At 38.3% G+C, this 16,908-nt stretch overlaps 1 protein-coding gene across 1 annotated transcript in view; it reads left to right on the top strand.

The window, feature by feature from the left end:
• Window positions 1-3,555: 3,555 nt before the first annotated feature.
• LOC309492798 (neural-cadherin) overlaps window positions 3,556-16,908 on the top strand; it is a 290,251-nt gene continuing 276,898 nt past the window's right edge. Inside the window, exon 1 of the mRNA XM_082161808.1 lies at window positions 3,556-4,677. Coding sequence (XP_082017934.1) covers window positions 3,696-4,677 — 982 coding nt within the window. The 5' untranslated portion in view covers window positions 3,556-3,695. The remainder of the gene's footprint in view (window positions 4,678-16,908) is intronic.

The raw sequence follows: 16,908 nt of genomic DNA on the forward strand, positions 1-16,908 counted from the left end.
CTAATGAATCCTTAACTTTGAAATCAGTATGATTAATTAATGCCTTTTACAAAGAAAGATTGGATTCAAAATACAACAAATCTTATAAATGACACTTGAAATATTGTTAAAATTGTAATTGTTATTGATTTACCTGTGAAATTTTTTATTTATTTTTTAAATAGCAAAAAATATATTTACAAGGTAGATGTAAACTATTAATAGGTCAATATAAGCCTTCTTATTAAATTATTTATTATTGTGTTTCGGTAGTGACAAATTTGGGGGAGAGGAAAAATATTCCAAAACTTTCTGAAAAATACAATATGATAATTAACTGCACAATTATTAGAAATGTGTACCTTGGATATCATAGAATTTGCCTACATACAACATTTGTGGAAAAATAAAAAAATGTTCAAGATGTTTGAAACTCTGACTTTGAACCAATTCTGTAGAATGGCCCATATACACATGCACTCACAGAAAACAAAAGTGTTCGCATTTACCCTTGCTGAAACAAAGACTGAGACTTTCCACTGATCCACTTATAATGGAGTTCAATGAGCCAGCTTGAAGAACGCTGGAGACTTCAGAGTATGTGAACCTGTCAGGCTTGACCATGACCATTAAAATATACAATATAGTTGCTTACATCTGTGCATTGCAAAAGATGTGCTAACTGCCCAATTCACTGGACTTTGGCAAGGTTTCCCAAAAGTCTGGCTGTGCAGATAATTACTGGGAAAAAGCCTACAAAACAAAAATGTAAAACCAATTATAGCAAGTTAAGTCTATTTCTTTTTTCTTTTAGCACATTTAGGTGTATTTTCAGTGAGTTTGTGTGTGTGTGCTGTGAGAGAGAGACTGTATGTGAGTGAGTGACACTGATGGAGAGGTAGAAAGATAACTTGTGAAGGAATTTCAGCATTTTTTCCCCCTCAGTATCTCTTTCTGCGAGTCCATCTCTCTCTTTCGTACTCCTCCGTATAGCTTTGAAAGACATCTCTCACTGCTCTCAATTTCAGGCGCTCACTCTCTCCTTGGGTGACATCTCTGCATTACAGACCATATTGCTTTCCTGTCATTAAAGTTCTTTTACATCACACAGTGATTTATCAACATCAGTGTTGTGTATAGATGTATTCAGATTCAAAACAGCATGGTTAAGTAACAAATCTATTGTGAAGCAACTTCCTCAATCATGTCAAACTTCAGTTAAGAGTGAAATCTCTTATTGAAGCGGGATGCAACTAGCTAATTAGCCCATTAAAATAAATTAAGTTATTAAAGTATTAATGTTCCTTCTATGTATTCGACCCACGGTTTTCACCCCGGTCGCTTCTCAGAGCGTCAACTGTTTATTAAAATGCAGATACATGCCAAGTATGCATGTATGCATGCCAAGCGATTCAACACTACACTGCTGACGTGCCATTTTTACACTAATACAATTTACAGATCTGTCAGTTGGTAAATTGTGTTTGCTCTTAAGTCTAAATGGCATGTTTCCAACTTTGAATCAAATATTTTTGTATTGATTCCACTGGCTGTTTTTATTTCCTTATCTAGGGCTGCCACGATGGGCATGTGTCTGTCGTTGATGAGGGGCACGTTGTGGGCTTGTGTCGGCTCATAACATCCACTTTCTTTAGTGTTGGGCCAGGTTAATATTATTACAGAGCAATGGAGGAGATAAATCTCTAATTGAAATTTGAAAGCAGCAGACCACCACAGACAGATTGCCTCTAGCCTAACACGGCAGAGAGGGAGAAAAAAAAATCAATGTGTATTAAAAAGGACGCTGTGCAAGGCAATTAACATCTCCTTCGCAACTTCTTGTTGTAGTTTCTGGAGGGGCCGGAGCGGCATGTGGTTTCAGATCAGCGTTATATCATGGGTTCACTACTTACCATAGAGCTGTGTTTCACTGTATACATTTCTTTCTTTAAAATTAATTACCTCTTCCAAAAAATAAAGTGACATATTTGTCAGTTGACCAATAGTCAATCTTAATGTCAATCTCAGACAACTCAGACAGTAATTTACATCAGCAGTGTAATATTTAGACACTTTATCATTACTATTGCTACTGTAAGGTTCTATATGTTACCAAGTTGATTGATTGTGTCATATTCCAACAATATATTTAGTAAATATATGATGAACACACATCAAATAACCATAAATGTGACTACTGAATGATGTAAAAGGCTAACACACATCGTTAGCTCATGAAACCTAATGGATCAGCTGACAAATTGAACCATATGGTAAAGTTTTAACTTACTATTTTTCACAGTTTAGAGTAATAGTAATGGTACCAAAGCCAGAAATACTCTGAAGTAAAATATCTATTAAAACTGACAGCTTGTGTGGCCTTATTAAAATCAAATGCATAAAGAATTCAGCCTGCTGTAACCAATTTGGAACAAGAAAATCATTTTTCAACTATTTAATGCAGTATCATGTTCAGATAGTATGAGGAAATATCAAGTCAATTCAAGTCAGTTTCAAAAAGCACAATATTTAATAGGCTATTGTTTAAAAAAAAAACACTGTAAGATGTTTAGTTGAAAAGGGTGAAGAGCTGGTGGAGCTCATCCTCCCGTTGCAAAACACATTTTAAATGTACAGTATATGCTGTTTTATGTGTTATATATTATCTAGTTACATGTAATGCTAGTCATATTTGTGATATGCAAGACAATATGCCAACAAACAACTATTTTCAGATTATTTTGTTAAACAATGGCTTTTTGCACCTTGTTTGTAAGGTGCAAATACTTTAGCAGTCAACATAAATCTTAGAGAACATAACATATAAATAAAGGTTATGGAAAGATTTGTAAATCTGCCACCTAAACTTTTGCAAGGATAGTATTCATAATAACATTGTTGTTTTGTTTTTTTGTTGTTTTTTCACAGAGACAGAAAAAATAGGAAGGTGTGCAGAATTAAATTGAAGTTAATATTTTTTTTTGAAAATGTTACCTTTTATTGCTTGCAACATTTTTGTTTAGTTTCTGTTGGTGTTAAATGTTGGTGGATTTTAGAGGAGTTAATTTTACATGACTTTGTTGGTCTGAAATGAAGACAGTTAACATTATTTAACAATAATTAACAATTTTACAGCTCAGCACATACAAATATGGATTAAAAAAAACATTAGTGAGGTTAACTTGTATGTGCCTTCTCAATAGTGGTTTGCATGTTGAGCATCACATACATTATACAGGCCACCAACTGAGGAGCATACATTTGGTCAGTGTTTCCTAAATTAGTGTGGTGCAGATTAACCTTATGAAAGCCAAAGAAGAATTTAGCAGAATATTTAACTTTCCTATGTATGAGCATCGTCTGGTATAATGGTATGGTCATTTTATAGCCTAACATTTTGTGTTTGTTTGTTGTTGCCTAAATACCTAATCCTATTGGGAAGAGTTCCTAGAGGAATCCCTGTCTAGTCCAAAGCCCCGCCCCCTCGCGCGTGGCGCTGTCCATCACAGTAGTGCTGCTCTCTGAAACTCCGCGAGCTCAAGCGCGCGCCCGAGCAGATCGTTGCTGAAGCGCGAGGCGACGGCTGGTAAAGTTCTGCTGCTCAGACTCTGGAGGATCAGTCAGTGTCTAACGAATGAGCAGGGAATTCATGCATCATGTTCTGCTTTCTGAACACTGTCGCTTGAGATCAGGAAGAGTGCTGTAAACTAACAATCATGTTTTGGACTATTTTGTTGCCATATTGTGTGACTTTTGTGTTGGGAAATAAGACCGACGAACGAATACCTTTCTTTCACGGGCATGTGTTTGAAAACTCTCCACCTGGCTCAAAAGTGAACGGACTGAGTATCCCGGTGAAGCGCATCGACCCGCAGAGATGGTGCTCCAAGTCCGGGATGCACCTAAAACTCCTGGGGGACAGGAGTGAAGATTTCCACGTATTTGCCCACCACAAGCGAGGACACATATTATTGAAAACCTCTAACGTTCTCGACCGAGAAGAGCGCGCTGAATATTTCCTGAGCGTCGCGCTGTGCTGTCAGAGCTGCGCTTCAGCCGAACGCGTCGTGGCCGAAGTTGCTTCTATTAAAGTGGACGTGCTTGACACGAACGACCACGAGCCCACTTTCCAACATGCAAACGTGAAAATAACTTTGGACGACGCCACGGCCCTGAGGTCGGTGGTGTACACGGTGAAAGCGGAGGATATTGACAGTGGCAAAAACGCCGAGCTCATATACTACGCGCTCCCGAGAAACGGCAGTTTCTATGTAGTGCCCAAAACCGGCGACATCCTCCTCGTGGACTCGATTCTCGGTCTCGCGCAGCCCATAAAGTTCAGCGTGTTTGCACGAGACCACGGCTGGCCCGCTCGGACCAGTCTGAATATGGATATAGAGATCAGTCCGCGCCAATGGCCAGCCCTTCCTCAGCTCGATAACGGACTCTCGAGAAAGTCCCGCTCCGTGCCGGAGCCGGTGCTTATCACCGTGTCTGAAGACGCGAGTATTGGCTCAGTCATAATGAATCTGCACCCGGTGAGGTTTCAATCCGCCAGCTTTGAGCTGATTCACCCGGACGCGGATAACTCTCCCGTCACTGTGAGTCGGGACAGCGGAGATTTGGTTATATCGAGGCGGCTCGACCGTGAGACGCAGCCGCTAGTGGAGATAACTGTAAAAGTACAAGATAAGCGAGGTGAGTGCGCCGTGACTAATCCAAATATCTGTACAACACGACTATGTGCCCTGGTCCCCTTCCCACCTGTACAGTACGTGACAGTGTCCCCAGCGCATGCTGGCAGATTTCACCTGAACACCCAAAATGACACGCGCCTCCATGTACCCAAATCCTCCTCTCCTCCCCTCAGATTGAGCATGTCATATTAAGCTTCCCTCATTATAGATGCTCAAAGTTCACAGGAATCAAAGTTTAATTGTCACTCATGGTAAAGTCTGACGTGTAATTGTCACGAGCCAAGGCGCAGATGAAAGCGCGGGTGCTGCTCGAATGAAAGCGTTCACTTGCATTGCTGTGACGCAGAAATGTTTTCATACACACCTAGGTGATAAATGCAGAAAATTACACCAAATGATTCTATAATTTGTAAACTGTGAATTTCCACATAAGTGGGATTTACTTCGAATTGTGCAAATGTTTTGTTTTTTATCATCAACAGCATCTTTGCATCCATTTTACTTGTAACTATAATTTTGGTAATCATTTTAGTTTTAATTGGATTTGGACAATCAAAGTTGTCAAAAGTTCAATTAACTAATCACTGCATGGCAGCAATTTTGCAATTAAGTTCAAGTTTTACATTTTAACTGGTTTTGCATATTCCTTTGTTCATCCAATCATGGTTTTCTTCTGCATACCTCCTTTGGCTTTAAATAATTCGTCTCCATTTATACAGGTCATTCAGTCAATGCCCAGCAATTTAGGTATTTGTGTGTGTGAGGAGGGAGAGAAGGAGGGAATTTGGTAAGATACTCATGGGTCCTTTTACCCAAATAATATCATACTTTTCTATTCACCTTTAATTGCGTCCTTTGCATTTCCAGGTGATCCCCATGCATCAAATTGACTTTAGGCACGAATCTGGGGTGATTTAATCCTTTTGAGTTGGAGATTGTGCTCTACTTTCCTTCATCTGCTTGCATTAACCATGTAATCCCAACTCATTCACTTTCTCATTTTGGGGATTTAAGACTGGCAGCTCAGTTGGAGAAACTGCAGGGAAGATGAGGAGTTTAGTGGAATGTGCTCATATTTGAGCAGTTGACCGGGCATGATTTAGCCGTCTGTGATTTAATTAGTGTTGGTTTGTTAATCAGGGGCTTTCTGCTTGCTGGACCTGCAGCTCTGGAGCTACTGCTTCTCTGTTCCTAGCATATGTTCAAGGGCGCTTGTTTGTGCGTGTGGGAATGTTTGCAGCTCTCTGAATGTTGTGCGGTGTGCGGCCAAAGCTTAGCACAAACAATGAGGCCAAACAGCTGGTTTTAATGAGGAGTATGAAGAGCATCTGCTGAACTCATATTTGCCTGTGGCTAATTGGAAGTAATGAGCTTTCAGGTGTAACCACATTTATAAAAAAAAAAAGGGTATTTTTGATGTGTATTAAAAATATTTATATCTTTCCTCTTCTTTAGCTTTGAATTTTTTTTTTTTTTTTAAATCAAGCTCTTATAAATACGGCAATGCGGAACATTATATCTCTAAGACAAAATTCTCTTTTGAATTAGCTAAATGTAGTCATTTTTTAAATTAAGAAGCAAAAACCAGTCATAAAGTGAGAACTTGCCACCTGAACAAATCTTTGAGCGTACGTACACGATGCAGAAAAAGTTACAAGACTGCAACCTTGCAAAGCAATTGATGACGGCCTCTATGGAAACTTTGAAACCTCCAAGCTATACTTTGATCGTCTGTAGGTATTCAATGATTAATATATAGAGAAGACCAAAACAAAATCTGAACGCACTTTGTAGGCCGCTGATTCCCTCACATACAATATATTCTTCTACAGAACAGTCAAATAAGTGACAATGTCTGGAGGTGAATGTAGAGTCTTCATTGTCTCGCACTGCTGTCAAGATTGCTGAATGTTAACAACGTCTACCTCTCTTTTCTGTACTTTTCTCTTCTGTCTCGCTTCTGTGTGCTAACTGGATGAATGTACAGTGTGCCATTTAAATGGAGTACTTTTTGTTATACCTGACCTAACACAAATCAAATATTCACATATTGAAATGATTTGATATCTGTGCCATTATCACTATCACTAACATCAGTCTTAAGTTTGTGTGTATACATAAGCCACAAATTACTCTTGCAATATTGTTAAAGTCCAACTGAAATCAAAATGGACCGTATTTACTTTGTTAGCGCATATTACTAGTCTTGTGGTGAACAATTAATCCGTGCAAGTTAAAACACAAAAAAAATGTTTTTGGCTTCGTAATCTTTAATCAAAATCTGAAAATGCCCCTCCCCTCTGCATTGGAGGACCTTCCCTGATGACGTAGGTTTGAGGACTTAGGTTGGGAAACGCTTAACCACTCCCCTCAAATCGTTAGTCTGTAATGAGCGAGAGATGGAGAGGAGGAGCGCTAGAGTAAAACCCTGTCCTCTGTTCAATATTCCTTTTCACTGGGAAATACGTCACAGCACTGGAGAAAAGTCGTTTGCAACTTCCGGTTCACGCGGACTTTAAGTTTAAATCTCTCCTTTTGACACATTTTACAAGCATGTCTAAAAAGACCAACAAATTATGCCAGAAATTCACTGTAATAAAATGTGACAATGTTTCCGGTATTACAGGATGACATACACTGCTGTTCAAAAGTTTTGGATCGGTAAGATTTTTAATGTTTTAAAAAATAAGTCTCTTCTGCTGACCAAGGTTGCATTTATTTGATTAAACAACAACAACAACAACAAAAAAAACAACAACAAAAAAACAGTAATATTGTTAAATATTATGTCAATTTAAAATAACTGTTTTCTATTTTAATATATTTTAAAATGTAATTTATTCCTGTGATCAAAGCTGAATTTTCAGCATCATTACTCCAGTCTTCAGTGTCACATGATCCTTCAGAAATCATTCTAATATGCTTTGCTGCTCAAGAAACATTTATTATTATTATCAACTTTCTATTCATCAAAGAATCCTGAAATAAAAATGTAAATAACTGTTTCCAACATTGATAATAATGAGAAATGTTTCTTGAGCATCAAATCAGCATATTAGAATGATTTCTGAAGGATCATGCGACACTGAAGACTGGAGTAATGATGCTGAAAATTCAGCTTTGGTCACAGGAATACATTGCACTTTACTATATATTCACATAGAAAACAGCTGTTTTAAATTGTAATACTATTTCAAAATATTATTATTATTTTATTTTTTTGTATTTTTAATCAAATTAATGCAGCCTTGGTGAGCAGAAGAGACTTTATAATGAGTGTTATAATGTTTATATCTACTTAAATCACTTCTAAAATTATGTTTTGGTTGCACTTTATTTTAAAGTATGTGTGTAATATAACATTACACACATAAGTAAGTACTGGGTAATATAAGGTAACTTCATGGGTTAAGGTTATGGTTTAGGAGTATGGTTCAGGGTTAGTACCCAGTTATTGCAATTACTATAAGTACATAATATGTACATGGTGACAACACTGTGAAATAAATTGCTGTCCATATTTTTACCTTAAAATGTACTGATAACTACTAGGATAATACATGTCATTTAGTGTAAAACTATCTTAAAGGTCCCATGACATGCTACTTTTTGTAGGCTTTAATGTAGTCATTAGTGGTCCCTAGTACAGTATCTGAAATCTCTTTCCAAAAATTCAGCCTCAGTGCAGAATTATAGCCACTACAAGCCAGTCCCAGAATGAGCTTCCTTCAGACGGGCCGTTTCGGTGTCTGTAGCTTTAAATACTAATGAGGAGGAGAAAGGCGGCGCAAGGTGGAGGGTGGGTGTGGCCTTGACCATCTTGCGCAACGGTAACGTGGCGTGCATGTTTATGTTGGATATTGCAATGGCACGAAGACACGCAGTCGTTCAAGCATTTTAGTTTGACCCAGAATCTGATCCAGATGGAGAAGCAACGGATGAAGAAGTTGCAACTCAGCGGCTCCAGAAGGACGTTTCCGAATGGTTAGTTTAAAATATTATGTCTGGATACGGTACTTTATTCGGATGGTTTACAGTTATCATCATGTAGCTAACGCGAACCTACTGTTGCCTTTTCATGAGAGATCTGTAACGTCTGTATTTATCTTATTACTATTGCATCAATCTCTGCGATCTTGAAATGCGGATATCGCGCGCGCCATATAACCAACAGGAAAACGGTTATCCAAATAACAAAGACGTGTACAACACTCGCGTTACAGTGTGTGTATTCACACACATAAACTGCATAGCTAATGTTACAGCCACATTCTACGTGTAAAATCTAGGTAACCATAAACAGTAAAGCAACACACTTATATATCATTAGTTGACTTGCTTGTCCGAGGTGTGTAGCTGAGCCAAAGAGAGTGATCCAGACTTTAGTTTCAGACGTTCAGCAAGCCCAGCTCTGTATTGACCCTTCGGTGTTCATTTGTACATCCAATTATTGAGCAATTGTTATGCTTCGCTCGCTCAAAAGCCATGATATCTCTCGTGGACAAACTAAAATCGCGCGCGCGCGTTCCTACTTCCTAGCTCATTTTCTCATGGGCGGAAAATATTCTCTGGGCGGGCAAAGCAGAGACAGGGGAGGTAACATTTCCTCCTTATGACGTCATAAGGAGGAGATTCAAGATCAGCGCGAATGAGCCTCCATTTTCTCAAAGGCAGAGAAAGATAGCAAAAGCTCGATTTACACCGATTGAAATTTTTAGAAACTTGGGGACCATATACAGGCTAGGGGAACTCATATTAATGTTAAAAAACCTCAGAAAGTGAAAATTTCATGTCATGGGACCTTTAAGTCTCAGTGTATTAAAAGGTAACTTGCAGTTAACCAATTAACATGTTTTAACTATTTTTACAAAAATAAAAGACTATAAATGCTAAACCATTTTTTACAGTATACTGTACATTTTGATTTTTACAGTACAAGTATACAGAACTGACATGCCTTTAGAAATATTCATAAATGTAAATTATTCCTGACATCATCTCTCTTCCGACAAATCACTCCATACATCTCCCTTTGCTTGCATGCTGATGTGTTGTGTTGTGTCTGAATGAGTCTGGGTAATTTGGGCAAACAGTCCAGTCTGAATTGTCTTCCTGCGTCTTTCCTTCCTTTCCCCCTGCATTTCTTCATTAGCTTTCTCACTCTCCACCTCACGTTTTATCTTTTCCCTCATAACCCTTCTGCTTTCTTGTTAGAGCACGTCTGATGCTTGCCAGTCTTTGTGGTATCAGTGCTGTGGGATCAATTAACCCCTGCACAGAGGATGCCAATAGATAGCTTGAGGATTTGTGTGTGTATATCAATGACAGTCCTCAAACCAATCTCAACAGTGCAATATAATCTTACCTTAGAGATGCCATCAACTCTCTTGCTCAAGCCCTCTTTCTCTCTCAATTAGACATGATGGTGTTGAGCTTGTAATTCAGTGCAAGTTTTCAGATTGACACTAGCCTATTCTTCTCTTTCTCCTCTCTCAGCTGGTCCAGTATGTTCCTCTGTCAGTCCTTTTCTTTCTCTATATTTCATCAAGGAATATATTCTTCATTAATATTCTTGCATTTTGAACATGGCCCAGGTGTCCGAAACCATAGTGTTTGCATTAGACCAGCAAGCATGTGTTTTGCAAGGGAGATTCTGAGCCCCATTCTAGTAATGGCCCTAAACACACACATCAACAGGGCTTAATTTGAATGACGGGCTCAATGTTTTTCTGGGTCTTGACCAGCCTTCAATACTGAAAATCTGTTAATCTGGTCAGCATGAGCCAAAGAGTTACCGCAGCATATGGGGAGCTTCTTCCGCCATGGCACAGAGGAGCTAGCAAATGCTTTACAGGGTCATACATTTACACACACACACACACACACACACACACACACACACACACACACACACACACACACACACACACACACACACACACACACACACACACACACACACACACACACACACACACACACACACACACACACACACAGACTCAAACACTCGAGCAGAAGCCCTCAAACTGTGTGCAAAACCTGCCCTCTAGCAGACAATACATTTATACTTCCAGATAAACTTGCTGTGTATGTTACAGATAGATCTTAAAGGTCCATATGCAAAGATGTTCTTACACCTTTGGACATGTCATGTACAACATTTCACCAACGGTTTCTTTCTCAGTTATGTTTATACTGGAAAAGTGAAACTGGCACACAGATTATGTCTTTAGATCAGTGGTTCTCAACCTTTGCAAACTTCCAGAAGGGGCCTGATAAATATTAAAATGATTTAAATTTAGTTTTATCCCCCAAAAAAACAAAAACAAAAAAAAAACACCTAAAATAAACATATGCGGCATTTAAACTGACATCTTATTTTTAAGTTCACTTGTTTTTATTACAACTGAAGTACCCAAGGTACATATCAGTTTAGATAGGAGGGCCTTCAAATATTCTCGAACAAAGGGGGCCTTGCTGTTAAAATGGTTGACAACCAGTGATTTTTGAGTTCTTTTCATACATTTTTCAATAGACCCTTGTCATTTGTACATTACATTTATTAATTTAACACTAACTTTTATCCAAAGCAATTTTTCAAATGAGAAACATCGCACTCACATGTTTTTCTTACTTTGCTAAATGTTGCCACCAGCACATCCTCTGAAACAGATATTTCCACATTTTCATTCAAACCAAAGGTGTCTAAATAAGCATTTTTTTCTTCTGTTTTAAAGTAGTCCAGAGAGAGAGAGAGAGAGAGAGAGAGAGAGAGAGAGAGAGAGAGAGAATGCATGCGGTAATGTTTTGGTTTGTCTACTATCCAAAGGACGGAGATAAAGTATGTGTAAAGACTGACAGGTATGGAAAGAGAAAACTGTTTAAATAATTTAATGAACTCTTGAGTAAAATTAATATTTCATGTAACAATGGAGCAAATATAGAAACACCTCACAAAGTCAGAGAGAATCATTGTTACAACAATTTGGTGAGTATAAGAACAAGGCCTCGTTCTGCAGAAGGTCAGATCTCATTCTGTAAAATCTAAGCATACATTAAGCCATTATACAATTATGTGGGAGTTATGTGGCAAACAATGGGCTTAATGACTTTCTGATAGTCACCCAGGGCTCTCCACATAATGTCTGTGACACAGAATGAATAGGAGGTGTGTTACAGTTCAGATAGGCAGATGAAAAGTGCACTGTGGCGTGTCTCAGAACATTGGTGTTAGAACAGTGGTGGCTCCAGTTAATCACGTCTGTGAAAGCAGGTGTGAATTTGAGGCATCCAGTTTTCTGCTGTATTATGTTCACGCTTGATTCAGGGAGCACTTGGAATTTTCTGTCTTTGCTCTCTGATGATTTTAGAGCAGTTTATGTCAAACAATCTATCTTTTGATAGAGAGATGGGAGAGAACTCATTATATAGACTTTGCATTTAGTGATTCATTCAAACAGTTGTTCTGGCGCACATAAAGACATTGTGGATATGTGTCTTCAAAATGTTGTGGCTAGTGATATAAATCAAATGTCATTGGAGATTAAACATAATTGAGATAATCAGCACATTTGACTTGATGTATTAATGAACAAATCTGTTTACAGAACAGATCAACCCAACACATACAACATGTGCATAACAAGTATTTGACTTCTTATTTGCATCGACTGTCTGGTTTCCCTAACAACCACACCACTGACAGGGATAAGTTGCCATGGCAAAAAACAGTGTTTCTGACATTAGCCGCGTTTCCACTGTCTTAATAAATTAATTCATTATGATCAATGTATCACTTTTTATTGTAAACCTGTGGTAAAACATCGATGCTTGGGTTTTAAATATTCAAGTAAACAACAAAAATGCCAGCAAACGGCCGCTTTTATCATGTTTGTTTTCAACGCTGTTTCCAGTGATTTCTGATAAAACTTCCATTTGTTATCAATTTGGTAACATGATTTGTTACCAATCATACAAATTATTAGTCATACTGCATATTTGAAAGCGCATGCGAATAGTCTTAAACTGTGCATACACAAACAGACACAACAGATACCCCACAATGCCTATTAAGAAGCGAATAAAGCTGTATGACAGGATGTGTGAGTGTCATGGCCCCATCATCTCATCTCTCGATCTCTCTATTCCTCACTCCTCAGGGAGACACGCTCAGTATTGGTAATTGCTGTTCATGCTGTACACAGCCTATATCCTACAGCCTCTCTGAAATTAGCCTTGTGTCACTGCGTTTATGCCCTAGACTCTAGATTGAATGTGCGTTTGTGTGGTTATGTAAGGATCTGTTTATATGCTTATCGTGCTTGTGTAAGCAGTGCTTCTGACCGTGTGTGTGTGTGTGTGTGTGTAGCAGGCAAGACATACTCCGCAATAGCCGGATTGCTTAATTATCAGAAGGCAACTAGGTACAGATCCAACTCTCTCTCTCTCTTTCTCCATCTTGTGTCTTATTCCATGACTGATTATTTCATCAGTCTGTCTACAGTCTTGGCCCATCTTGGCGTTGTTTTCTTTTTCTTTTCTTTTCTTTTCTTTTCCCACCATTTCATCTGTTCTGCTTAGGACTGTTCTGTGATTAGTTTGTATCCAATCTGGCTCTCTCTGATATAGGAGACTGTGAGTGTGGCGGCCAAGTCTTCTAATTGCCAGACTTTATCAAACAGACAAATGGGAGGATAGCAGGCGGCCTGTGACCTTTGCAAGATGGCATCCTCGCCTCGGCTCTTGAGCAAGATAGTTGCCAGCCAGCTCCTCTCTTAATAATGCTGACAAATGCAACTGAGTCTGTGACTGCAGTACCATTTCCTGTCCGCATCTAATAGGCCACGTGGCCTATGAATCGCTGGAGCCTGTGATGAGTGCTAACTCTTTCGTGCCTCTGTTGTTGCCCACTATGGCTAATGTTTGTCCTATGACATTCATCATAAGGATCTGTGATATTTGCGTGTGTTTGGAGGGAGTGTGTGGAAGCTGATGGCATAGATTTGGCCCTGGAGAGCACTAGCTGAAAGTGATGCAACATTAGCAGGCGAGCAGCTTTTTGTGGTGTAGTTTCTCAGCATCAATCTATTTTAAAGTTTACACTGTCAACCAATTCAGGTTTTCTTTTTTTGGGGGTGGAAATGTTGCAGATTGGATCTTTCATATGTGACTCTAAATCTGATACACATCTGATATCTGACCTAAATATAAACACCTGTAACAATTATCTTATTTCACAATGTTTTGTCATTACATAATATCCACTCAAACCTCTACATACAGACTGGCAACAGAATCGCCATTGGCTAGTAATTGTTTTAGTTTACTCGAAAGAAATTTGACACACACTCATGGACATAAATGTATTGCACATTCCAGATCAAACCAGCTTCTCTTCACACTGTGACTTGAAAGCATAATAACTGAACTTTTAAGAAATATCAGTCAATCAATGATTAGTTATGATTTGGCAACTATGTGTGAATGAAAATGTATTGTATGAGTGCATATTTGTCATATTAAACAGAACGTATGGGATTATGGGTTTGCAGTGGTGCTTGAGACATTATTGGTCACTTAATGTTTCTGGAAAAAAGACTTAAAATAATACTAACCGTGCTAATAATATTATAAAACATGCAAAATTCTAACATGCTTCTGTGCTCATAAATATTACTCATGTTGTCTGCGTTCGCTTGAACTAATTTGCTGAACTCAAAAGGTGGATGGTGATAGGTAGGGTTGGGTGGTATGGAAAAAAATATCATATCACGATTTTCTTCAGGAAAATCACGATTTTATCACCATTCTTTATCAAAAGCAGATCGTGGAGACATTTTAATCATCCACGATAAAAAATCGTGATATCGCACATCCCTTGTAATAGGTGAGTGCAAGCGAAAAGGGATTGCGCATTAGTGCTTTAGAGAGAGAGAGAGAGAGAGAGAGAGAGAGAGAGAGAGAGAGAGAGAGAGAGAGAGAGCTTACACACCAGATTTTATGTTGCGTCAGATAACTGTAAATCTATACTGTTATCAATTATCCATTAATAATCCGTATTGTTTACACACATTTAAAGAAACATAAAGAGAATAAGGCCTTATAAAACTGGTGAAAGCAGAGTCTCTCACTGATATAGGTGTTTTTTTGTTTTTTTTCAACATAAAGGGCATGATTGAGAATTAATTATTTCACTAATGTGCAGAATTAGCAAAATGCCACGTTGTAAATGCAAGCACTGGGAATAATCACTTGGGACGTAAATTGCTTCTCTTTTTTCTTTAATTTTTTTTTGATTCAAGTCTTAACAGATTTAAAAGCAAGGTTTTTATAATGTGTGAATCGAGAATTTTCACTAAAAGATTTTTTCACTGCAATCTTGACAAAATGTAGAATTGAAGAATTGGGTGCCTTTCAATTCACGAGTGCGAGCTGGAATTAAATTGGTCACCCACAGGAAGTTGATGTGTTCTTAGAAATACTTATTCTTCCACCCTAGTCCACAAAAGTTCATTTATTAAATATGTAATATATAAAATAAATTAAAATGTCTGCACCCTGTCACAATTCTGCACCCTGTTTGCTAGCTCAATTCAAATTCAATTCAAATTTAGGAATTTTTGAACTCGCTGAATTCAGTCCTAATTTGTAAGTCGCTTTGGACAAAGGCGTCTGCTAAATGACTAAATGTAAATGTAAGATATTGTAATTTCAGTTCAGTAAATAAAAAAATAAAATAAAAAAAAATCTGGCTTTTCTCAGTCTAGAAAGCTCCAAATTCAAAAATAATTTCACATTTCTTCTACATAAATGACCCGTTTTAAATACACAGACATTCATCTTTCCAGAGGTGAAGGATACCTTTAAGTTTTAAGTTAATGTAAAGAGAAATTTGGAAATGCAGACCTGTGCATTCAGCCAAAGTGTGTGTGTTTGTGTTTATAGATGTTGCTGTGCATTTGGGTGTCTGCTTTTGTTGCACTTATGTGCAATAATGCGGTATCCTTGGTTAAATCGGTCTAAGAGGCCATGTACACCTGTGGTCTGCGTTCGTTGAATACCTCTATGGTCTCTGTTTGTCCTTTTCAGTTCTCATTCCTATACTTTGGAATAGACAATAACCACATACATGCTGCACAATATGTTCTCTCTTCATTTTCATAGACGTGCTCTTAAAAGACTAAATTTAGAGCAGTATCCAATTCTTCTTTAGTTCATTATAGACATAATTTGTTGGATATCTTTTCTACATCTCTTTAAAGAAAAACAGACCTATGTCCCTATATACCAGAATACTGTATTCGTTTAGTTTAGGGTTTGCCTGAAATATCCTTGTCATCCATGCAGCAGAACACGGACAATATATCTTCTCACATGCTAAGTAGTCAATATTTATAGCTGGCTGTCTTGCACCAGCAGGCTCACAGAGTGCTCTAATCGTAGATTAATGACCATGTGGCATAGGAATGAAGTTCATTAGCATGGCTTTCTCTCTCTCTATCGTGCTGTCTTTCTTGGGAACAGGATTTCAGGATGCTGGGTTCTATAGATCAGCTCACCTCAGCCCCGGATAATCATAGGAAATGGAGTAATCTAGAGAGCTACCACTGAGCTCTCGATCTTACAGCCTCACCTCAGGCAGTGTGAAGTACACACACACACATAGTCTCATTGGAGAAGAGGCAGCACATATATTTGAAAATATACAGTGTACAGCAACTTCTGAAATAGCTGTAGTGGATTTTTTACATTTCCTGATGAAAATGTGAGTGGTGTTGATGCAAGGATTGCCCCTGTGGTGCTAGGGGTGTGTGTGTGGTTGCCAGGCTGTCTCTACGGTAATCTGAGGGGGTTTTATTGTAGTAGTGGTTCTGGGTTGTTGTTGCCTCGATTCAAAAGCGACCAACACCAATATAGAAGTATTATATACTACTAGAAGTAGCCTGAATCCCCTTCTTTTAATGTGCCTTTAAGTTTATTTGGCCTACTTTATCTTCCCACTGTGACAATTCTATGTCTGACTCTGATCACTTAGAAAAGCACTATCACACCTTTGCTCAACAAGCCACATGATTTGTGGTAGCATTCATGTCCGTATAGTGCAAGCGGGTACTTATGAGCCAAAGTTTAATACTTGAGCTTAGAGGTTTATTCAAATCACGAACTGTAAGTATGAGAAATAGCATTAGTAATATAGAGATGCTTGCCTTACTGCTAGTAGTACAAGCAC

This window comes from Leuciscus leuciscus, assembly GCF_965113295.1.
Source record: "Leuciscus leuciscus genome assembly, chromosome: 2".
NCBI lineage: Eukaryota > Metazoa > Chordata > Actinopteri > Cypriniformes > Leuciscidae > Leuciscus > Leuciscus leuciscus.